This window comes from Phaseolus vulgaris, chromosome 2 (assembly GCF_051622355.1).
Source record: "Phaseolus vulgaris cultivar YP4 chromosome 2, ASM5162235v1, whole genome shotgun sequence".
Classification (NCBI taxonomy): domain Eukaryota; kingdom Viridiplantae; phylum Streptophyta; class Magnoliopsida; order Fabales; family Fabaceae; genus Phaseolus; species Phaseolus vulgaris.
In genome coordinates, this window is record NC_143499.1 from 48128501 (window position 1) to 48151550 (window position 23050).

A 23050-nucleotide genomic window follows, 5' to 3' on the forward strand; every position below is an offset into this window, starting at 1 on the left:
GAGGAACATCAACATCTGAACACAGTACATGTTAATGCTTACCAGAAATATACCTTATAAAATATTGATCTTTTCATGTAAGTGTAATAATGACCAAAAAGTGATAGGAGAAGGCATGTACTGTGAAGTGATTAAGTGACAAAGAAAAAAAAGGTTGTGTTGTGTGTACTAAAAGCGACAGATGAAAAAATATTCGGATCCTAAGAAAGGCACCTTCCTTCATTCTCTCTTTCTTTTTTGGCTTATAAATGAAAGCACATCAATCTTTGCAAGCTGCCATTCTTCTCTGAACCTTTCAGTAACCACCAATCCAACGGTGTGTTCCTCTTTCCCCTCACAGTTTAACACTCAAAGCAACAAAAATTCAAATTAAAAAAAAAAATCATTTTCTTTATACAGATCAGCACAAACATATATAAAACAAAGTAGTGTTTTTTTAATCAAAGAATATTCTTATTAAATGCTCTGTCAGATGGGTTTGGTGGAGATAACTATGAGTTTAAATTTAAATTTATTTTTATGCTATTTACTACTTGGATTCATTCTAAAAACTTCATTTGATGCTTATATATTTTTAGGATGTGAGGTTTTTTCTCCTCAAAATACATTGTGATAATACCTTAAATTAACATAGTGTTTTCATGGTAAAATTATATCATTTTTTTTTTCTGAAAAAAACATGACTTTAAATTAAAATTTTAAAAGTATATATAGATTTCCAACTTGAAGGTTGGACCTAATTTACTTGTTTTTAATTTAGAGTTTGTGGTTTCTTTTAAAAATCAAAATCAAATAAACACAAACTAATTTCAATTGGTGTTTTTTTTTTTTCAAATCCAAACTCAAATTGAACTGACCCGTAGCATTTCAAGTTTTCTATTTGGTATTTTGTTTTAAAAAGTTATTTATTTTTATAATTTAACACTTTTTATTAAAAAAAATTACTAGTTAGATATCATTTTTCTATTTCTAAAAACATAGTGCATTTTTTTTAAAATTCAATCCTTCCTATTTAAAAGTTTTGTTTTTTAGGGTGAAATCGAGAAAGCGAAAATATTCAAAGAATTGAAAAAAGGTTGAAAAGCGGTATACAAAGCAACATAATTAGATGAAAAGGGAATATTTTTAAGAAAAGTAGAATACGATTTTTTAAACTAAATTAAATTGTAATGTTTTTTTTTTAATTATACATTCTACCATTCCTTATTAAATCCTAAAAAAATATATTTTTATACATATATAATTTTTTTTCTTGTTTCTTTTATAAATAATGATTAAATCAATAAATGTGATATTTATAAGATATTAAATATATTCCAACAAAAGATAAAGAAGAAAATATAGCAACAATGGTGCTAAAAATACCAGGTTGTATTGAATAAAGATGATGATGAAATTTTGAATTTAAAAAATCCTTAATTACGCAATAAGTGTTTAAATTGAATTGGAGCTTTCTATGAGAGAGTTACCATAACTCTGTTCTCAGCTTCTGTTTCTCTGTGCGTTCATGTCCGTTTGAGGTAGAGAGAGACACTGTGAACGTTTCCGTTCAGACACAGACAGAACAAAAAGTGTTCAGAGAGAGAGAAAGAGAAGAGAGCGCAACAATGTCTTCCTTGGATTTGTTACTGTTTTCTCTGAGTAGGGTCTTTTGTAGTCCCATCGCAGTTTTCTTTCAGATCCAGGTTTTTTTCACTTCTTTTACTTTTTGATCCATCTCTGTCTAAAACTCTTGATTTTGGGGGTAACCAATTTCGTCCCAATTATTGTTCAACTAATTCAGCATTAGTCTCTTGTTTTTGGTTAGATATTGTTTCTTCCTAGCATTTCTTGGCTTGCAGGTTTTTGTGTGGCACCAATATGAACTTGTTGCTCTTTATTCAGTATCTCTATGCCAGGGTTTTTCAGCTTGGTTATGATTGTTTTTGGCTACAGGAGAGAATTATACTTTTTTTATGTTTTATCTGTTTGTGGTTACAATTTGGGGAGGGGAAAGTGGGTATGTCTGGATGATGTGCTTCCCAATGGTAGTTGGCGAAACTTGAGATAAAGCTCTTGTGCGGGTAATGATGCTTTTGATTTAACGAATTGGGGGAATTGGCTAGTTCTTGAATTAAATTGAAGTTTCTTTCTGCTCTGGATTGTTGTTGAAACCAATTGCCGCCTCAGGAAGAAGATTGAAGATTTGGTTTTGGCTTGAGAAAGTAACCTAGTTTAGCCTGGTAGGATTTAGATGGAATTCAGCTATACTTCCGGTATTTGTATTTTATCCGTGGAATCTTTTTCACAGATTTTATTCTCGCCCCGAAATTTTGACAGTTGAGGTATCAACTTGTGTCATTTTTATAGATTTAACATCCAGAATCCCTTTAGTTGGGATCTCTAGTATAGACTTTAAATTAACATTTAGAAACAGAAGAAAGATTATAGAGAATTGAGATAGAAAGTTATACATTGTTGAATGGGATTTTCCCTTGAACTGCATTTCAAGCTCAGGTTGTGAAATTGCATGTTTGTTGAATGAAATGGAAATAATAAAGGAGGTAGTGGAACCTTAAGTGTCGGAATACGGGCTATGTGTATTTGTGACAGTCTTAAGTATGGCAATATAACTCTTGCATTTCAATATTGCATGATAATTATTTTATGTTTCCTTAAAAAGAAAAGTCACTTTGTTTTCTCCTCCTTTTTAATTTTATGTTTGCTTGCAGGGGTGTCTAATTTGCTTAACACTTGCTCTTGGGTGGGCCTGTGCTGCTTATGTGAGGTAGTCATTGATATAAAGCAAGTAGGAAACACTTTACTGGCATTTCAATGAGAAATTTACAGCTTTCCCCCCTTCACAGGAACAGAGAGATCAAACAAATGAAGGATTGTATGAAGAATGGCAATAGCTTTGCTTTCCTTTCTCATGACATTAACGAACTTGAGCACTCCTATCAGCTCAATCTTCCAAGAGTAACCGTGATTATGCCGCTAAAAGGGTTTGGAGAACATAATCTCCATAACTGGAGGAGTCAGGTGATAACTTACATGACACATGCCCCTATAATTTATTTGAGGTTTCCTAGTTTTTGGTTTCTGTGCAGTGCCTTTTTGGTTCTTTCACAAGTAATAGTAATTAATACCCTATAACTAGGAAAGTTGAAATATAATTCGATCTTGTATGATTTATGTATTTCACACACTTTCTCTTGCATTTTCCTAAATTTGTAATTTAAATGGTATGGTCTATTGTCATTGTCGGCATACTATTACTTATTCATTTTTGTTGCATAGTATATAATAATTGGTTGTAATTTTGAATATCTTTTCAGTAATGCTTGAAGTTTGTTTGTGAACAACTGTTGTCCACTTCTTTTTAATATATGATTCTGTTCTTTTTAAACACAGATAACATGTCTTTATGGTGGCCCTATAGAATTTCTTTTTGTGGTAGAAAGTACAGAGGATCCTGCTTACCATGCTGTATCACGACTAATAGCAGAATTTGAGGTATAAATAAGCTCACAAGTTTTTCTCTCTCATGTTTTTCTTTTCATTTCCACTTTCATGTCTGTCATTATTTGTGTTTGAATTTTGTGTTCGTACACTCCTTAGTCCTTGCAATTAGTTTCTTTGCCCTGTTGGAGCTAGTTGTTTTCTGTTTTGGGCTGTATCCGTAACTGTAGTCTGTGTCTCATTAACGCTAAATTTGATGCCTATTTGATGTATGCAGGATCATGTTGAAGCTAAGGTTGTTGTAGCTGGTTTGTCAACAACTTGTAGTCAAAAAATTCACAATCAATTGGTAAGGAGTTTTGTTGACATATATTTTGATAGTTTTTTCAAATACAAAGTGTTGCCTTGGGGCCATGCTATATTCAGAACTTAATCTTATATTCCTTGTATTTTTTGGAAGTCAATCTAAATCTATGTTGAAAATGATGAGCTTAGATGTTAGAAAGCATTTTATCTGTATATAACACTAACTAGGCAAATACATATGTGAAAGACCCGTGTTAACTTATAGAGATCCCACATTGAAATTTGGTTCATTTGCATCCTTGTTGACTTTCTAGATTGTCCTTGCTAGATGTATTTTACCAATTACACAAGTATTGTGTGGTATTAACACCTGGGCAGGTTGGCGTGGAGACAATGCATAAAGATAGCAAGTATGTATTGTTTTTGGATGATGATGTTAGATTACATCCTGGATCAATTGGAGCACTTACTCGTGAGATGGAGAAGAACCCTGAGGTCTTACTTAAATTTGTATATTGTTGTTCTTTTCTAAGGGATTAATTATAATTATTATGTTTTCACTTCCCTGAATTAATTTATTATGATCTTAACTGCTTTGATGCTTTGCAGATATTTATTCAAACGGGATACCCTCTTGATCTGCCATCTGGAAGCCTGGGGAGTTACTGCATCTATGAATACCATATGGTACACAACTTCCTCTGGATTTATATCTCCAATCTCTGCAGCACGTGTCCGTGGTGTATAAGATTGTGTTTTCTGTTATTTTCCATTTGTTATAAAATGCACAAGACCTACAGATGAAACTTAGCGGATTGAATTTTACTCAAGTTTCAGGATTTATTTGATAACTTTTAATTTGGATTTTTCATAAATCCTAATATTTGACAAGATTTAGTTATAATAATTCCACTCTTTTGCTCCTAATGTTCTTTTATTTTATTTCACAGCCTTGTTCAATGGGCTTTGCCACTGGTGGGAAAACATTCTTTTTGTGGGGAGGGTGCATGATGGCAAGTAGCTTTTACCATTCTTTTTTTACTCAGTTCATGCTTTGAAGAAACGTATGTATTATTTAGTTTTTTTTTCCAGATGCATGCTGATGACTTTAGGCAAGATCGCTATGGTGTAGTCTCAGGACTTAAAGATGGTGGATATTCTGATGATATGACTCTTGCAGCCATATCCGGTTAATCTTTGGTTCTCTTATCTTTTTGTTTATGTACACTTTGTGATTGTATACATCTACTTTTTCTGTATCAGTCATTGAAAATAATGATTACTTGAAGATTGATCCATGAAGAAGCTAATTCCTTGTAGTGAGATTTGACAATCCTTTGAGCATTTTCTTGTACTTGTTTATGCACAACTTGCAGAAAAATGAGATTGAGTGATAGTAGTTTTCTTTTGGGTAATGTTCTTTTCATTAAACTCATTATTGTGCTAGAGACTGCTCCACACACATACATATATGACATCATTTTTTCAGGCAATGCAATAGGCTCCTACTCATTCAATTAGGATAGACTGATGAGCTTTTTTAGTATACACTTAATGTTTTTTCCCTATCATTTCATTCCTATTTATTGAGTTAGTTCATTGTTATTGAATTTATATAGGTAAGTTGGAAAATAATGAGAAAAGAGAACATGTTTGTGTGTATTTCATTTATAGGTGTTAATGTTTCTAACCACTAATACTCATATTTATACTAATAATATAGGCCAAAATAGTACCTTTGTGAATTTTGTTGCTACCCTACATAATAAGTCTACTGAACAAGGAGTCTTCTAAAAGAAGAAGAATCTTAATATTCTAACCATTATTACAATGTATCGTACAGGTGCTCACAAAAGGCTCATTACTTCTCCTCCTGTTGCCGTCTTTCCTCATCCCCTAGCAAGTGATCTTAATTTTGGAAGGTTTGTGATTATTTCTCATCTTAAATAAAGTTTCTTTGCATATTTTGATGATTTACTTTCTTTTTAACGTGTGTAGATATTGGAATTACTTGAGGAAGCAAACATTCGTTTTGGAGTCCTATACAACAAATGTTAACTGGATAATGAATCGTGCATTGTTTACTACTCACTGTTATTTATCATGGGGATTTGTAGCACCATATGTTATGGCGATGATTCATGTTGCCGCAGCCTTAAGATTTTACAATAAAGAGTTCTTTCCTGAAGAAATTACCTACAATTCTGGTGGTGAGCACACTACTTTTCCTTTCTAGGTATGTTGTTAGTGTGTGGATTCATGGATAAAAATTGGCAGAATTCTGATGCTGAATCAGGATTATTGTTCAACTTATCTGCAGTTTTTGAAACTCTATTCATGACCATTTGTGTGGGATTTTTCTGTGTTATATGGACTTTGTAAATACTTGTTATTATATAAGAACGTTATTGGACTTTTATTTATGTTATGGGTCATTACCTTCTGTGGTATATTATATAAACTGTTAAATATGGTTTGGATTATCTTTTTTAATAACGCAACAGAATGACATATGAAATTCAATCCAGCCATAACATTCTATACCCATTGTTATATGTTGCATTTCCACTGGTGACATTTCTGTATTTGCCATGAATAGATTAAGTTTATAGGAAAACAAAAATGGGTGCACTGCATTATTGTGAGATGAACTTTCCCATGAAACTTTACATTTTCAGTTCTTGCATTTTTATAAGTACCTTCTTCCCAGGTTTGTTATTGGTGACCATCTTAGCCATATGCACTCTTGTTGAACTTCTTTCAATGTGGAACTTGACACGGATAGAAGTCCAGCTGTGCAACATGTTGTCCCCAGAGGCACCACAACTCTCCCTCGCATCCTATAATTGGTGTCTTGTAAGTATTTTTCGTTTTGCCTGTTTTTTATGTGGACAGATTTGACAGGTATTGTTTATCATAGATGTCTTGTACATTTTTGCTGTAAAGTTGAGTTTTTCTGTGTAAATCTTTGTCTATAAGCCTTGTATTCCACTTTTATAGTTAATGATGATAATTCAAGGGGAGGAGAACAATGTAGTATTTTATGACTCCTCATATTCTAAAATTTGATAGAACAACAAACATAATTTTGAGTCGAATCAAATACTGCAAGCACAAAGAATTGAAGTGGGTCAGCCACTGGCATAAACACGTTGAACTATAGTATAAAATAGAGGAAGTAATGCATTGACTCGTGAGTATATATTGAAAAAATTTATATTTGGGGATGATTATGAATGTAGTATTATGATACACAAAGGGTGTGAAATATCAAACAAGCCTGCTACGATCTGGTAAAGCTAGAAAGTAACTTCTTTTGAACAGGTGTTCATCGCAATGCTGGTGGATAACTTTCTATATCCCGTATCTGCCTTCCGCTCTCATCTTTCTCAATCTATCAATTGGTCTGGTATTCGGTACTATTTGAAAGATGGGAAAATTAGCAAGGTAAGTTGGTTGATGTTTTATGTGATCTCTGATTTCCTTTTAAGACTAGGTGCAGGGGTCTCTTGATTTTACATGTAAGACAAGATGACACTGTTTTCTTAATCAGAATATATTATCTTTTTGGTATGTTCTGCAGATTGAAAGAACTCAAAGAAGCAAGGATATGGGTCCAGTATTTACAGATTTGGGAGGAAAACATTTATACGGAAAGAAAGGGATGCCTACTAGAGGATCATTCCTCAGTTCATTGTCGAGAAGTTTGGCACAATGGCATCAACCCAAGAAATTTGATAACTAGGAACAAGCTTCTCTTCTCTCTCTCCTTGCCTCACTCGGGAAGCATAGGTGTTGGTAGATCACATTGGTCTTAATTATTGTTTGGTGCATTCATGATTGATTGTTTTAGTATGGTAGGAATTCCAGTTCCATTTTTTCATTGCCCATTCAATCCATATGATTTTTTTATAGCCCAGGCCTTTCCCCTTAGGGTTGATTTTGTAATTGTAACTGTTCAGTGATTGATTTATGTAATACAGTGATCAAGAATTGCCCAATTTATATAGGTATTCACATCCACATCCAGACAATGGATGAGAAAAACAGCTTACTTTTAATTCCTATGTAAGTGTGTAATTCTTTTTATTGATTCATTAATTTAAATATTATTTTTACTGTGGAATGATCACATGAAGTGTTTCAAAATTAGTAAATAACTCAACAAGACAAGAGTAGGAGAAAATTAAATTAAAAGATTTAAATCTCTTTTTACATATATAAATTTGAATTTAGTCTTTAAATAAATACATTTTTAACATGATTTTTTAGTCTTCTAATATATAAATAATTTAATTTAGTTCATTGAGATCCCATTGTTAAAAGTTTATAAGGTGACTAATAATATATTTTTGGACAATTTTAGAAATATTTCAAAACTTAAATTATTGAATAATATTTTAAGATAAGATTTATAATTTTAAACCTCCAAAATAGTAAAAAAAAAAATATCAACAATTAATTATAAATTATATTTTAAAACTAAACACAGCACTATTTATGTCAACAAATCTTTCATGCCAACTTTGAAAACAAAAAACAATTAGTTTCAAATCATACGATTAAAATTTTAAAACTATGAAATAACTTTTAAATGAATTGGACTAAAACTTAAGAGACTACTAAACAGATGAAGTAGTTACAAAATTTAAAAAGTAATTCTTCATATTATTATTTTAATTCTATGTCATTACTGCATACATTATTATCTAGTAATGATTGTAACGCCTAACAATAATATTTTCTAATATTTAAAACTAAAAAAAGTATTTTTTTTAAATTTGAAAGAATAAAAAATAAACTGAATTAAAAGAATCTCAAAAACATTTTGCAAAGTTGAAATGTAAGAAAAAGAAGAAGCTAGAAACTGTCTAATTTTCCTAAAAAACAGACAATGCATCTCTTCAATTTTAAAAAAATCAATAGTAATTATCTGTACAGAAAATTACTAGTAAAATATTATATTTAATTATATGATTTTGTAATTTGAATCTTCTAACTTCAATTTGTTGTATTTTACTCCACTGATATGGAAACAAGATTTTTTTTTTTGAATCAGTAACATGCAAAAGAAAAGAAGAAAGAAAAAAATTGCAGGGGTGAAATTTTTAGAAAAATTCTCAAGAGACAGTATTAAAAAAATTATATATAAATTATTATAGGATATAATATATGTGACTTAAAATTATTAATAAAATTATATACTAATTATTATATGATATAATTAATTAATTGAATAGATATAATTAGGTTTTAGAGAAAATGAGATCAATTTTTTTTATATATATTACACTCCTTCAGAGATTTCATCCAATTTGAAATTAAACTCTTTATTCTTGTGAGACAGAGAATGAACATGCTACGAAAAAAGTTTTGGATTCAACACTGGGAGTAATCTGTAATGTTATTGCACATTTTTTCAATAAGGTAAACATGAGAGGTACCATTAAATTTTCCTAAACATATAGTTAGATAAAATTTTATTAGTTTTTAATATTTGAAAGATAGAATAAGAAAAGTGATATTTTGTGAAGAGAAAAAAGCATGAACTACATGATGAAGAAGGTGAGGCAGATTGTAGCAACAAAGCAGTGTAACCAAACATGGCCTTCACTCAAACCCTAACTCTACCCATCTTTTCCACTCCTAATCCTATCCTTCACTCCTCAACTTCCTCCATGCGCTCTTCCTTCCGCTCTCTCACGCTCTTTCTTTCGCATCACCTGCCCCGCCCCTTCCTATTCTCACCACGGCCGCGTCAGTTCCGGCGACTCGCCGTGACGGCGCCGGAGCAAGAAGCTCTGCGGTCGGCGGAGTCGGAGTCGAGGCGGCTGCGGGGCCCGGAGGTGGAGGTGGGGGAGCTGAGCGCCATGCCGGAGGAGTGGCGCAGGGCGAGAGTGGCGTGGCTGTGCAAGGAGCTGCCCGCGCACAAGGCGGGGATGCTGGTGAAAATACTAAACGCTCAGAAGAAGTGGATGACGCAGGAAGACGCCACCTACCTCATCGTCCACTGCTTGCGCATTCGCGAGAACGAAACCGCCTTCAAGGTAAGTCTTCTTCTTCTTCTTCTTCTTCTTCTCTCATGACCATGACTTCTGAGTTGATTTGTAATCTCATGACCATGGATGTTTGGAAAAATATCTGTCTTCAACTAATCACCTTTTATTTTCATTTATTTCTCTTATCTATTTCCACTCTAGCAACTTTTTTCCATCTGACCTGTTTTTCTCCACTCTTGGTAAAGCGCCTAAATGAATGAATTCCAGTATTTAGAGAGGAATTAGTCGTTGGCTTCTGACAGGAGATACTTCGGGTTCAAAATATAAATAAATAACTTGTGTTATTACTCAGGTTTCTGAAAGTTTTTGTGTACAAACTAATGTCGCTTCACCTGTGAGAATTTTAAGGTAGTATTAGTGGTCGGTTTTGAGATGGAATTGTAAATTAAGTTGTAGGGATTGATGATAACCATAGACTTTAAACAAGATGATACTTAAGGGTGAGTGTAATTTATATGTACTGTGAGTGTGAAACATTTGTACATTGACATCCAATAGGAGTTCACGTTGTTGTTATATTATATCAATGAGCATATAAATACCGATTTGCTATTTTACGTTTGCATCAAATGGTTTTAGTGAGGATGGAGAAAGGGAAGGCAGTATTGAGAGAATAGGGTAAATTATTCGGTGTTGAAAATGTTGTTTTAGCAATTTATGAAATTGACGCCTAGATGTAATTCCATTAAGTGCTTTGAACTGGGTGTTGGCCATAATTTATCATATACTTGGAGAATGTTTTTGTGGATATTGGTTGATTATCAGTAGATGGTGGTGTGCCTAGATTTCTGATGCTTGATTCGCAGAGGCATAAGCATGAGAAGCCATTGTGTTCGAGTTGACTTTGCAAATTTGAACCTTGGAATATTGTTTTATCAAATTAAATCTGTCTTTCCTTCATGTGAATTGGTTGTTTATTCTTTGTTTCTTTTACTTCTTGGAATTGGTATTTGGCTATAAATATTATTTGCTTTATTACTTGCCCAGAACAATTTACAAATTCTCATCATAAGCTGTTATGTTTGTTCACAAGTTTGATTACTTTCTTTCCCTCATAAAGGTATACAAGTGGATGATGCAACGAAATTGGTATCGATTTGATTTTGCTCTTGCTACCAAGCTAGCAGATTATATGGGTAAAGAGCGGAAGTTTTCAAAGTGTCGTGAAGTATTTGATGATATTATCAATCAAGGCCGTGTTCCTAGTGAGTCAACATTCCATATATTGGTCGTTGCATATCTCAGTGCTCCTGTTCAAGGCTGTTTAGATGAAGCATGTGGCATTTATAATCGTATGATTCAGTTGGGTGGTTACCAACCCCGTCTTAGCTTACATAATTCCCTCTTCAAAGCTCTCGTAAGCAATCAAGGGAACTTGTCCAAGCATTACCTTAAGCAAGCTGAGTATATATATCATCATTTGGTTACAACTAGACTTGATGTGCAGAAAGATATTTACGCGGGCCTAATTTGGCTGCATAGCTATCAGGATTCCATAGATAAAGAAAGGATAGCAGAATTGACGGAAGCAATGCTATGTGCTGGATATGAGGAGGATAGAGAGGTGCTACTATCAATCTTGAGGATCTGTGCAAGGGAAGGGGAGGTGGAGGAAGCAGAGAAAACTTGGGTCAAACTTCTCATGTTTGAAAGTGATCCCCCAGCTTTGGCTTTTGTGTATAAAATGGAAGTATACTCAAAGGTTGGCATGCCTATGAAGTCATTGGAAATATTTAGGGAAATGCAGTCAAAACTGGGTAAAGCAGATGTTGCAGCATATAATAAAATAATGGAGATATTATGCAAAGCACAAGAATCAGAATTGGCAGAATCAATAATGGCAGATTTTGTCAAGGGTGGTCTGAAGCCCCTTACAGCATCATACGTGTATTTACTAAACATGTACTACAATTTGGAGTTATATGATAAATTAGAAGAGGCATTCTCCCAGTGTCTGGAGAAATGTCGTTCTAATTGTACTATATACAGTATATATCTGGATTATTTGGTGAAAACAGGTAATATTGACAAGGCTGAGGATATATTTAACCGAATGAACAGTGATACGATTATTGGTGTTAATGCCCGTTCATGTAACACCATCCTAAGTGGATACCTGTCATCAGGAAATCACTTAAAGGCTGAGAAGATCTACGACTTTATGTGTCTAAAAAAGTATGAAATTGAATCCCCATTAATGGAAAAGCTTGATTATATTCTTAGCTTGAAAAGGAAAGTTGTTAAAAGACCAATAAACCTGAAGTTGAGCAAAGAGCAGAGAGAAATCTTGATTGGGTTGCTTTTAGGTGGTTTGCAGATTGATTCTGATGATCAAAGGAGGAATCACATTATTCGCTTTGATTTTGATGGCAATTCAAACAGTCATTATGCCCTCAAGAGTCATATATATCGTCAGTTTTATGAGTGGCTGCATCCTACTTGTAAGTCAAGTGATGACAGTGAGAATGCACCAGATAAGTTTTGTACCATTGCAAGCTCTCATTTTGGCTTTTATGCAGATCAGTTTTGGGCAAAAGGTGAACCTACGATTCCAAAACTAGTCCATAGGTGGTTGTCACCATGTGTTCTTGCATACTGGTATATGTTTGGTGGTCATCGAAATTCATCAGGGGATATTTTGCTGAAAATAAAGGGAAGCCGGGAAGGTGTAGAGAACATTGTCAAAAAGTTTAAAGCCATGTCCATGGATTGTAAAGTCAAGAGGAAAGGAAGGGTATTTTGGATTGGTATTTTAGGAAGCAATTCAACTTGGTTCTGGAAATTGGTTGAGCCATATATGATAGAAGATAGAGATTTTCCTGAAGCACTTGATGAAACAGAGAAAGAGGATGCAATGGAAGCTGAAGACATTAACATGAATAGTGATTCAGGTGAATAAAAAAAGATGATACAACATTAATGGTCGTGGTTTGGCGAAAGTTTGAGGAGCTTTCCTGGTCAGACTGTTAACTCGAACTCGTATGATCTCTGTACTTCAACCAATTTATTTATTTTTTTACTGAAAAGTCAGGATTGCTATGGTTGCAAAATGAAGGCTTTCGGGAATATTTTGGTATTCATCCTTTGTAATATTGTAGGAGTATATTATGATGCATAGAAAATTACAGAGTAGTGACTTCGCCGAAATATCTGCCAAAGGAATTGAAAATTGTCACTCGTCGTATTAATTTTATTTAGCATGGTTGTGGCTGTACTAGGAATGTACATAATTCTTCTCAATATTGTTAATAATAACTACAAGTGATGATTAATGATGTCGCTCTGTTTTTTTTTTCCTGTTATGTGTAATATTAGTTGAATTTGTTTTAAGCTTAAAAATAAAGTGCTTTCAAAAAGTGATTATTAACAAGTGGTTCTTATAAAAACAACAGTTATTTGTGTCCATCGACGTGTATATCTTTACAAACTAATTTGATGTGTGTCTCTGTTAAGTTGTAGTGATAGATTCTGTGCAATCATTTTGAATTTGACGTGATTTTGTTCTCATACATGTAGGTGTATTGGACGTTCTTTCAAACACCCACAATAAATGAGCATGTTCTTTTACAGCTAAAAGCTGAAGAATATGGTGTGATGGATGACAACACTGGAGAGTTAAGGGTTAAAAGACTTGGAGTGATCTGAGAGTCCACATGATTTTAGCCTTGTATATTGGAGTCTAATGTTTTGTTTCTATATCAGATTGATAATTAGCAAGTTAAGGAAATGAGAATTTGTATGATTTTATGTTTTATTTATGATTCATTTATTATATCCTAATTTCACTAAGAAGTAATATTTTTTTACCCAATAAAGACTTAAATAAAAAAAAAGGATGAATATTCAAAAAAAACTATTTAAGTGCATTTAATTTTACTACTTATGTTGATTTATATTAAAAGTTTCACTGACAAAGAAAGTTAGATACATAGAAAGAAAAAAAAAATTAGCGATATATCAGTGCTCCTCAATCTTTTATAAAATACTTACTAGTTCTTTTTATAGAATATATTCCACCGAAAGTCATTTCACCTTAACACCAGGGATTAGGACTTTTTGGCCAATACATGGTGCCACTTTTCAAAATTTCAAAATTTACATACAATTTTGGGGGAGTGTGATTGTGTTGCTCTTCAGTTAAAATTGAATGTTTATTTCAATTTCAATAATATACATAATAAGGTCTCATCGAAGTAAGACAATAATTAAAATACAACATAAGCAACTGTGTAAATCTTGTCAATATCTAAACTAGTTTAATGATTATAAACTGTCACAAATATTTGTCTAAAATAAAGACATTATCAATTGATAAAACTGAGTTAATTTGATGATTGAGGGAATTGCTGAAAAAGTCATCAAGAACAGAATAAAGCAAGGAGAAAAGGAATCCACCGCAACAAAGAGTTTCCCCATTGCCTTTTTCTCCATTAACATGGCTTCCAAGAGAGAGAAAGCAGTGATGGGGTGTTGCTTCCGTGGCTCCATGGCTATACCACCACCCATGGAAACCTCCATACCTGCAACTGCAAGTGTTGGAGAATACTCAGGACTCAAACAAGAAGTTCTCATACAAGTACCAGCGTGTAAAGTTCATCTGATGGATGAAGGAGAAGCTCTTGAACTGGCTCAAGGGCACTTCATGATCGTCAAAAACTTCGAAGAGAATGTGTCTCTGGCTACAGTCATAAAAGTGGGACATGATCTTCAGTGGCCTTTGACAAAAGATGAGCCAGTAGTTAAGCTGGATGCTCTCCATTACTTGTTTTCCTTGGTGGTGAAAGATGGTGAGCCTCTTAGCTATGGTGTGACCTTTTCAGAAACTACTTTGGGAAGTTTGAGTTTGCTGGACTCGTTTCTGAAGGACCACTCTTGCTTTTCTGGCTTGAATTTGAACAATAAGAACAATCTAGATTGGAGGGAGTTTGCTCCAAAGGTTGATAATTACAATCATTTTCTGGCCAAGGTAATTGCAGGAGGGACTGGTCAGATTGTGAAGGGAATCTTCATCTGTAGCAATGCTTACACCAATAAGGTTCTGTTCTCTTGTTGACTTACTAGAGTGTTATTCGATGCTTTCCCTTTGCTTTTAACTTTTTATTTTATGATGCTTGACCCTTGTAATTTCTTGAGGCTAGAAAATTGTGTGACTGTGACTGAAACACTGATAATGTTGAACAGAATAAAATGTTAAACTATTCTCTTTATTCATATACTTTGTCTTCATTGTAAGTTTTAAGCCCAGAAAATCAAGTTTTGAACTTTCCCTGTAAATGCAGTGAAAGGTTAAATTGTTACAAAAATTCCTGGTGGTGTAAAGCCACTGCAGAAAGTTTTCCATGTTACACATTCTTTGGAAGTTTTACACCTCTTGTTATAAATTTTTGTAGCAGTTATATATTATCAGAATGTTTTTATCAGTAACACCATTAAAGAGTGTTGAGAACAGAAAGAATAAAAAGTACCATTTAGGTGTGATTTTTGAGACTAAAACTTATAATTTTCTCTTATAGGAACTGAAATTAATTATAAACATCAGGTGAATGGTTTGTCTAAAGAAAAAAAAAGGAAAGACTATCAAAATGCTATTTGTACCACTAAATATCTATAACTTGCCGGGTGGAAAATCACCAGGTCCAGAAAGGAGGAGAGACGATCCTAAATAGTTCTGCAGATGAGAAAAATGGTGTTGTGGTCAGGGAAAGCATGAACAACAAGACTATCAGTGCCTCAAAGAAGAACAAGATTAATAAAAACCTCAAACGGTATGCAGGGAATGACATTGGACACAAATCTCTATGTTTAGTGCACATGTGAATGAGTTACATTAATTGTCTTTTGTATTTGAATTATAGTGTGAGAAAGCTGTCCAAGATGACAGAAAAGTTAAGCAAATCTCTGCTTAATGGTGTTGGTATAGTCAGTGGATCCGTGATGGCTCCTGTTCTTAAATCCCAACCAGGAAAGGCATTCCTAAAGATGCTTCCTGGGGAGGTTCTGTTGGCTTCCCTTGATGCAGTGAGTGAGTAAAACCATGTGAAACACTTCATAACACTACTTTTCTTTCAAATAAGCACCACCAACATGACTTCTTTAATTTATGACACTCCTAATGCTGCAGACAAGGTTCTAGATGCAGCTGAAGCTGCTGAAAAACAAACTCTTTCTGCCACTTCCAAAGCTGCATCCAGAGCGGTTTCTAACAGGTAAAGGACTTTGCACAGAACAGTGAACAGTTTAGCAGATATTTATAGTTGAATCTCATTCCCATGTAGCCAAAACAAGGGTCAAGAAGAATATTTTTTTTCAATGGAATTCTTAGTTGTTAATTACTAATTTGCACTGTGTATTACTCCCTTCAATTTATAAAACTACTGATATTTTAGTCTTTTTTTAAATAAAAACTTATTGATGTGTAAGTAATATGCATATGCTTTTTGTTTGAAGTTGAATTTGATAGATGGGATTTGGGCAACAGGTTTGGGGAAAGTGCAGGGGAGGCTACAGAACATGTATTTGCAACTGCTGGACATGCTGCCAACACTGCTTGGAATGTCTTTAAGATACGAAAAGCTTTTACTCCAGCTTCTTCAGCAACCAATGGAGTACTAAAAAATGCTGCCAAGATTCCAACTTTCAAATAAAAAATCGAATTAAGTTGCTTTCTTCTTGCTTCTCAAAGGTGTGATGAGGATACACACCATGTGGTGGAACAATTAGTACCTATTTTAATCACTTCAAGTTTTCACATTTTAATTGGTAACCCCTTTTAGAAGGAGTATCAAGATTTCACCAAAAAAGGAGTACCACTAAACAGAAGAAGTCAAATAAAAAATGTTATAATTACTGTAGATAGCAGTATTATCTGTTTCTAAAAAAGTTTAACTTTTTACAGTGATTAATTTATGATTATGATTATGATGTGAGTTCTTTCTTACATTCTTTGATATTTTGCATAGGAAAAGAAATGATATGGACTGACCTAGGTTACAAATTTGTTTTTCTGATTTCTATCCTCTCTAATTTAGCTTCATTTACTTTCTTTCATCCTCTTCCCCTCTCTTTAAGTTGTTGACAAACAGATCTTAAAATTATAAATTTAAATTTTCAATCTTTCAAAATATTTTCATTGTAGGACATCTGTTGCAAAAATTATATTCATGATCATAAATTTAATACTTGAATTTTATAAAAAAAGAAATATTGGTCCATAGTAGCTAGATATAAAATTGAAGACACAATATCTTAAATAGAGTTCTTCATCGTAATAATATAAAAAAATAATTTTCTATCTAAAAACATTTTCTTTTACCAAAGTTATTATATGATTTTTCTTTTAACTTTTACTTCAACAAAAGAGTATTATAAAATCAACCTTTTGATTAGTATTTTAGTTAATGAATATATATATATATTAATGTACGTTTATACTGTGGTCTTAAATTTTATATTATAATAAAAATAAATAAAACAACTTAAAGTTTATAAATAACTTTTGCCATAAATATGAGATTTAATAACTAGCTCACTTAATAAATTAAGTTATTGGTTAAGTTGTATTTCTTTCTAGATCTCTGGAAATTATTGGGCTTTTCACATTTTGAAATAAACAATTTTTGGGGACTCTTTCTTCCTACACCTCTATACCTTCTTGTGTCACCTCATATTAAATGTGAAAATACCGTTTTATCCTCTTTTTTTGTCCACTCCCTCATACTTGAAATAAGCCTATGAATTATGTAATCCGGAAGTCAATCTCATTTAGAAAAGACTTCCGAATTATATAATCCGGAAGGTAATCACACATCTAAAAAAAGGCTTACAAATTACATAATTCAAAAGTTAATCATATGTATAGAAAAGACTTTCGGATTATATAATCCGAAAGCTAATCATAAAAGCTTTCAGATTACATAATTCAGAAATTAATTTTATGTATAGAAAAGACTTCTGGATTATGTAATCCAGAAGCTAATCACAAAAGACTTCCAGATTACATAATCAAGAAGTTAATTTTGGATCTAGAAGCAACCATTTTTTTGGATGGAAAAAGAAAAAACCGGAACTGAACCACACTTTACTCCTTCCCATTGTGAAAAAGATTTATTTGATACCATATAAAGTGAAAACATATATTTGATAACATATTATAATAATATTTTAAATTGAAATAATTAAAATATTATTTTGCTGGTTTATAAATATATGTTTGTTGCAAATTATTTTATTAGTTTGTAAAATATATGTTTGTTAGTATTTATGGTGTTAACCCTTTCTATATATTTGGATTGATGCGAAAACAAATAGGAGGAGAAGAAATTTGTGGGATCCCAAAAGTAAGTGCCCATTTACCATCTAAGAAATTAAAGAACACGTTTTTGTTTTATTTGAACAGAAGAAAGAGAAAGAGAAAGAAAAATAGAGGTATGGAAGCAGAAGAAGAAGGTGCAAAGCTTAGCATTTACAAGGCGGCGAGAAGAATCAAGAGAAGAGACAACAGTTTATACAACGCTCTGAGATCCATCTACCAAGACTCCATTTTTGTCTCTGAAATCTCTCTGCTATGGCCTCAGCTCCCTCTCCTCGCCAACCTCCGCTGCGGCCTCTGGTATTCTCGCGCCTTCCACTCCACCTGTTATTTCAAATCCACCGACGGCCACACCAACAACTGCTCCTTCAGCACCGCTCGCCTCAACCTTCACGTCGCCCAACTCGCCGGTACTCTTTTTTATCATTCGCAATTGTCAAAGACGTAACCTTTCTGCCTTAATTCTCATCATTTTTCATCTGGGTAGGTAGGACAGAAGGGAGGCTGCATTATCGTTGATTCCACTCGAAGAGGAAAGCGCTTCCCTGATAGCATGTCCAAAACTATACCCATTTGGACCTGCGTTTTCAATCGGGCCATCAGGGACTTTCGTGTGAGAATTTTTTCATTTCATCACTCAAATACATTTTTGGTTATTCATCTTGTTTTTGGGTTGCACTTTGGTTCTTGGTTTAATACGATTCGCTTTGAGTATTTCTGATAGACTAAATTGGTTCTTACGTCAGTTAATGGTGTTAAATTTATGGCTGTCTTTGCAAAATGTCCATTCAAGCTGACCTAGTTAGTTTAGTAAACTGACAAAGGAACTAACTTGATCTTCTGCCTGCCTTTTCATTCATTGCTGAGATATTATTGGTAAAATTACACTTTGGTTGTTTCAGTTTGGTCCTTATGTTAAAAATGTTTCACCTTTGGCCTTAGAGTGTGTGATAGACCAAACGGTCCTCTATGTGTTTATTGGACCTATCATTTCCTCCGTCAATCTTTTGCTTTAACAGTTCTGTGTTTTGATTGATGTGGTAAATGTTCACATGTTGTTTGTCATGTATCACCAAGTTGATCACGTTAATGTGGTAAACTGACTGAAGAACCAATCTATTATATTCCAACAAAAACAATTGAATTCAAGGGATCAAACTGAAACCAAGGGACGAGGGACTGTAGAGTACTTTAGCGAATATTATTGCTTATGATAATGTTCCAGTTATGTGATTGATTGCGTTGTCTTCATAAAATAGGACTCTAATGGTTGTCATGAAAGTGTTCATCAATGGGATTGCTCCTTGCACCTTCCCCTGTGGGTTTCCCAAACAGAAAGAGCTTCCATTGAGAAGCGGTTAGAGGAATGGACTCTGTTACTGAAAGCAAGTGGGGCTGATATTGCTTCCCTTGCTGCCTGCTTGAAGAAACCCTTGCGCCCTCTCTGGATTTCGCAGAAAACTGTCATCTGGTTAAATGAAGTGCCTCACCATGAATCTTGGGATTTCACACCCATCATTCTTGTGTCGGCATCTTCATCAGTTGGTATGAGCCAGCATGGTACTACCTCCGAGTTCAGCTGGAATTACATACCCGGTGCTGGAGATGATGAAGAAAGCTGGGCCAGGGGTTTATCGCCTGGCCTTTTCTGGAAACACGTTTATGATCTTATAAACTCAGGTCCTGATGTGTGTAACCAGAAGGTTGCAGATATGGTTGAAAAGAGCCGAGTAAACCGTGCTTATAGAGGAGAAAGTGCACCACAGATTACAGTTAAACCCCTTAAGTCAGACTCTCCTGCACAGGAAGAACCATTTGTGACTTATGATGCTTCAATTGTTAAAACTGATACCGAGTCTTCCGAAGATCCTGGATTATCTTTGTTGGGATCAACTAATTTGGCAGTTGGCACATCTCGAATTGGTATGCTTTAGTTAATTAATTAAGGTCCACTTTTAATCCTCTGGTGCATTTCTTTTGATGATGACCGGTCCTGTTGAGTTTATGATCACAATTTTTAAAAGCAAAGGTCTGTAAAATGTTTATATGGCTGAATGTTCAGTGTCCATGTATGGTGCAGCTGCAGACGCTGCCAATGTAGATGATTGCATACTGAATTGTGATCAGGAGTCCATCTCTGTCTGTCTTCCCAGTGCTGAATCATATATGCATCTTCCAATAATGGTTAGTACGTAGTTGAAGGAATTTTTTTTCTTTGTTTTTATTTTTGTGGAACCCTACTTATTTTGATCTTTTATGGTCAGACTTCAAAGTTTGATCGATTTTCTTTATTGACCAATCTTCCTAAAGCGGTGAGCTTTGCAAAGTTCAATCTCAGCCAGGGAAAAAGACTTCTAGTTTGTTGTAATAATGGTAATGGCTCTGAAGTACCCTCTGTCTACTTTATGTATTTTATTAATTAGACTAAGATTTGTTTGAAACCAAATGACATGTATTCATTTCTTGTTTGGTTTCTATGATTTTTAAAACAGTTCAATTGTCATTGATATAGCATTGTCTCAAGTTGATTTTTGTTTCTTTTTGCAGTACTACTAGATAAATGAATACCTGCACTCCCATTTCACTCTTCCACTGATTTGTTTTGCTTACTGATCACCCTCAATTCTGTATCCTTGTAGTCAAGCCTCACCCCTTTCACTCCTAAATATTACCAACTCTCGTTAGAAAAAACAAGTTTTACCATTGTCACATCTTCATCTAGGATTCTTGGTATCTTGAATCTTCATTATTCAAAATTCCTTTAAGGCCTATCATTACAACACTCATAGTATCTCATACTTAAGAAAATGTGGGAATCTGAATTCATGCTTTTACAAACTTTCATAAATTACCACGTGTATCCTTTATATCTTTCAATTTTATACCTATTACCAAACATACAAATCTTGAACACCCGTGTACCTTTATACTTGTGTATCTAAGTTATTTTCCTGTGAACCAAGTTCCTTCATATGTACTTGTCAAGTATTTGGTGTATGTTCAGAGTTACATTCACAGCCCTTTGAACTTGTATTACTGTATCCATTTTTTTTCTGTATAACTTCTATCATTTTGAATCTCTAAGGTGCCTTTCCTTAATCCTTCTAAATCATCCTGGTAGACCTGTGGAAAAGCAAAATATGAAGTGCTGTACCAAACAAATAATATATCAAATTTCTTTGCTTTTCAGGGGAAGATATCAGTGTATGTGTTTGCTTAGCAATCTTAATGTCATTATTTGATGAAAAAGGTACGTATCTATATATCTTTCACATTGTTAGAATAAACCTTAAACCCTAAACACATATGTCACTTACTATAGAATCAACGCATCAACATTGTTGTTGCATATTCATCATATCCTTTTTCAAGGATACTTGTTATACTTCATGTAAAATTTATGTTTCTAAAGACTAGAGAGAGAGAGAGAGAGAGAGAGAGAGAGAGTTAAAATCAAAGTCAGTGATCTCACCATAATTGTACACCTACAATAGCCTTTCCATTTTTTTGACATTTATCTCAAGATAAAAGTATTCATGTAGTTAGAAACGCAATAGGCTTCTAACTTTGAACGCATATAACACATCTTTACTTGTCTGTGCTGCTATTGCATGCCCATATCACTGTGTGTGAATCACTTAAATTGGTTGTAGGATGAGTAAGTTGGCATGAAGGTCTAAGCAATGGATGATAAGAGAGTAGATTTAATATGAGTTAGATCTATGTTTGCAAATCCAGGTCTAGTTAATAGCTCAAAATAAGTTTTCTGGGTTTAATATGAATTTTGATGATTTATAATGAATGTATCACTATTAATCATTCGTCCCTGTGTTTACATTTCTTTTTTTAAGGTACGTTTGATGATGGGAAATCCTTCGATGCTGCTCAAGTCACCAAATGGGATATGAGGCGACGGCTTGTATATTTATGCAAGTTTGCAACAGATGCTCGACCATCCAGAGGAAATTTGAGACAAGTTTTCAACTTTCTGATTGGTGGAAAATGCGTTCATGATTTGGACTCGGGAAGAGATGAGTAATTGGAATTGGAATTGCATGGGCACGTGAATGATTAGGCTTTGGTCATTCCTTTAACTTTTTAAATAATACCTTTGATTACCAGTTCGCAGAGAATTGTTGTATGCCTAAGTTTATACGAAATTTGATATCTGACTATCTTAATTTCTTTAGTTTCAGGCTCTGATCTGAATTCACAAATTCTGAGATGACTGATTGGGTGATAGACCCTGAAGACATGGGCTAGACATTCAATTTTACACTATAAACTTATAATTAAGCTTAATTGTTATTCAACACATACCACAATTGAAATATTTTAAAATTAAAATCAGCTTAATTGTTAACAGATTTATATCAATCAATTCAATATTTGCTTATGAAATTTGCATTCCAGAACATAAATATGAATATAGTTTATGCAAAATTTAATCTCTTCAGTTTGAAATTGTATGTAGACGGTATACATAAATATTGTGAAAATATTGATAGAATGAGCAACATAACGTCTGAATTTAATGACATTTAAAAACGATAATATTGGAGAAGGCCTTATTATTATTCGAACCACAAACCTCTGCGTATGATCACGATGAAGTGGCGTCAAATCAAGTCCTCGGGGAATGATGTTTTCTTTTGGGCCACGCATGCTAACATGTCATTTTCGACGTTTAAACAATAATTATGTAATTAAAATGAGACATTCTTCCATCCTACTACAAACCATAAAAATCGTATCAAGAAATCTCTTGTAAAATTTGAGTATGATAAATCTTGTCAAATTTATGCTCTTTTTCTTAACAAACATTAAATAAATGATTTGATATGAAACTTTATTGCATTGGATATATAAGGCATGCGTATCATTTATATTATTATTAAAGATTTCAAAGTCTGTGTATAAGTTTCAATAGGAGCAT

At 33.6% G+C, this 23050-nt stretch overlaps 4 protein-coding genes across 9 annotated transcripts; all 4 read left to right on the forward strand.

Moving 5' to 3' along the window:
- Positions 1-1328: 1328 nt before the first annotated feature.
- Positions 1329-7879, forward strand: LOC137812832 (Nucleotide-diphospho-sugar transferases superfamily protein). 3 transcript variants are annotated; one of them, XM_068615056.2, is made up of 15 exons: positions 1468-2063; positions 2170-2222; positions 2712-2767; positions 2847-3021; positions 3394-3495; positions 3719-3790; positions 4126-4242; positions 4357-4434; positions 4698-4760; positions 4840-4936; positions 5591-5669; positions 5746-5957; positions 6458-6603; positions 7072-7194; positions 7331-7879. In XM_068615056.2, exons 4-15 carry the CDS (start codon positions 2866-2868, stop codon positions 7490-7492), a joined length of 1407 nt encoding a protein of 468 aa, XP_068471157.1. In that variant the 5' UTR covers positions 1468-2063; positions 2170-2222; positions 2712-2767; positions 2847-2865; the 3' UTR covers positions 7493-7879. The 3 variants fall into 3 exon arrangements, 2 of the variants coding, with proteins under 2 accessions (XP_068471155.1, XP_068471157.1); XM_068615054.2 differs by lacking the exon at positions 2170-2222 and having other exon boundaries at positions 1329-1685; XR_016518899.1 differs by lacking the exon at positions 2170-2222 and having other exon boundaries at positions 1367-1685; positions 5746-5983.
- A 1180-nt stretch (positions 7880-9059) lies between these two features.
- On the forward strand, positions 9060-13560 carry OTP51 (endonuclease). Of its 2 annotated transcripts, XR_011081284.1 has the most exons (3): positions 9060-9794; positions 10867-12785; positions 13323-13560. XR_011081284.1 is itself a non-coding variant. In XM_068615057.2 (2 exons), the coding sequence occupies exons 1-2, from the start codon at positions 9351-9353 to the stop codon at positions 12703-12705; spliced, it is 2283 nt and encodes a 760-aa protein (XP_068471158.1). In that variant the 5' UTR covers positions 9245-9350; the 3' UTR covers positions 12706-13075. The 2 variants fall into 2 exon arrangements, 1 of the variants encoding a protein (XP_068471158.1); XM_068615057.2 differs by lacking the exon at positions 13323-13560 and having other exon boundaries at positions 9245-9794; positions 10867-13075.
- A 490-nt stretch (positions 13561-14050) lies between these two features.
- Positions 14051-16732, forward strand: LOC137812837 (senescence/dehydration-associated protein At4g35985, chloroplastic). Of its 2 annotated transcripts, none has more exons than XM_068615060.2 (5): positions 14051-14841; positions 15441-15571; positions 15662-15828; positions 15928-16012; positions 16285-16732. In XM_068615060.2, the coding sequence occupies exons 1-5, from the start codon at positions 14137-14139 to the stop codon at positions 16448-16450; spliced, it is 1254 nt and encodes a 417-aa protein (XP_068471161.1). In that variant the 5' UTR covers positions 14051-14136; the 3' UTR covers positions 16451-16732. The 2 variants fall into 2 exon arrangements, 1 of the variants encoding a protein (XP_068471161.1); XR_011081285.2 differs by having other exon boundaries at positions 14121-14841; positions 15662-15824.
- A 1359-nt stretch (positions 16733-18091) lies between these two features.
- On the forward strand, positions 18092-22429 carry LOC137812835 (initiator tRNA phosphoribosyl transferase family protein). Of its 2 annotated transcripts, none has more exons than XM_090299178.1 (7): positions 18092-18524; positions 18602-18727; positions 19374-20037; positions 20195-20298; positions 20379-20487; positions 21305-21364; positions 21966-22429. In XM_090299178.1, exons 2-7 carry the CDS (start codon positions 18668-18670, stop codon positions 22151-22153), a joined length of 1185 nt encoding a protein of 394 aa, XP_090155304.1. In that variant the 5' UTR covers positions 18092-18524; positions 18602-18667; the 3' UTR covers positions 22154-22429. The 2 variants fall into 2 exon arrangements, with proteins under 2 accessions (XP_090155304.1, XP_068471159.2); XM_068615058.2 differs by having other exon boundaries at positions 18097-18524; positions 18606-18727.
- Positions 22430-23050: the final 621 nt, after the last annotated feature.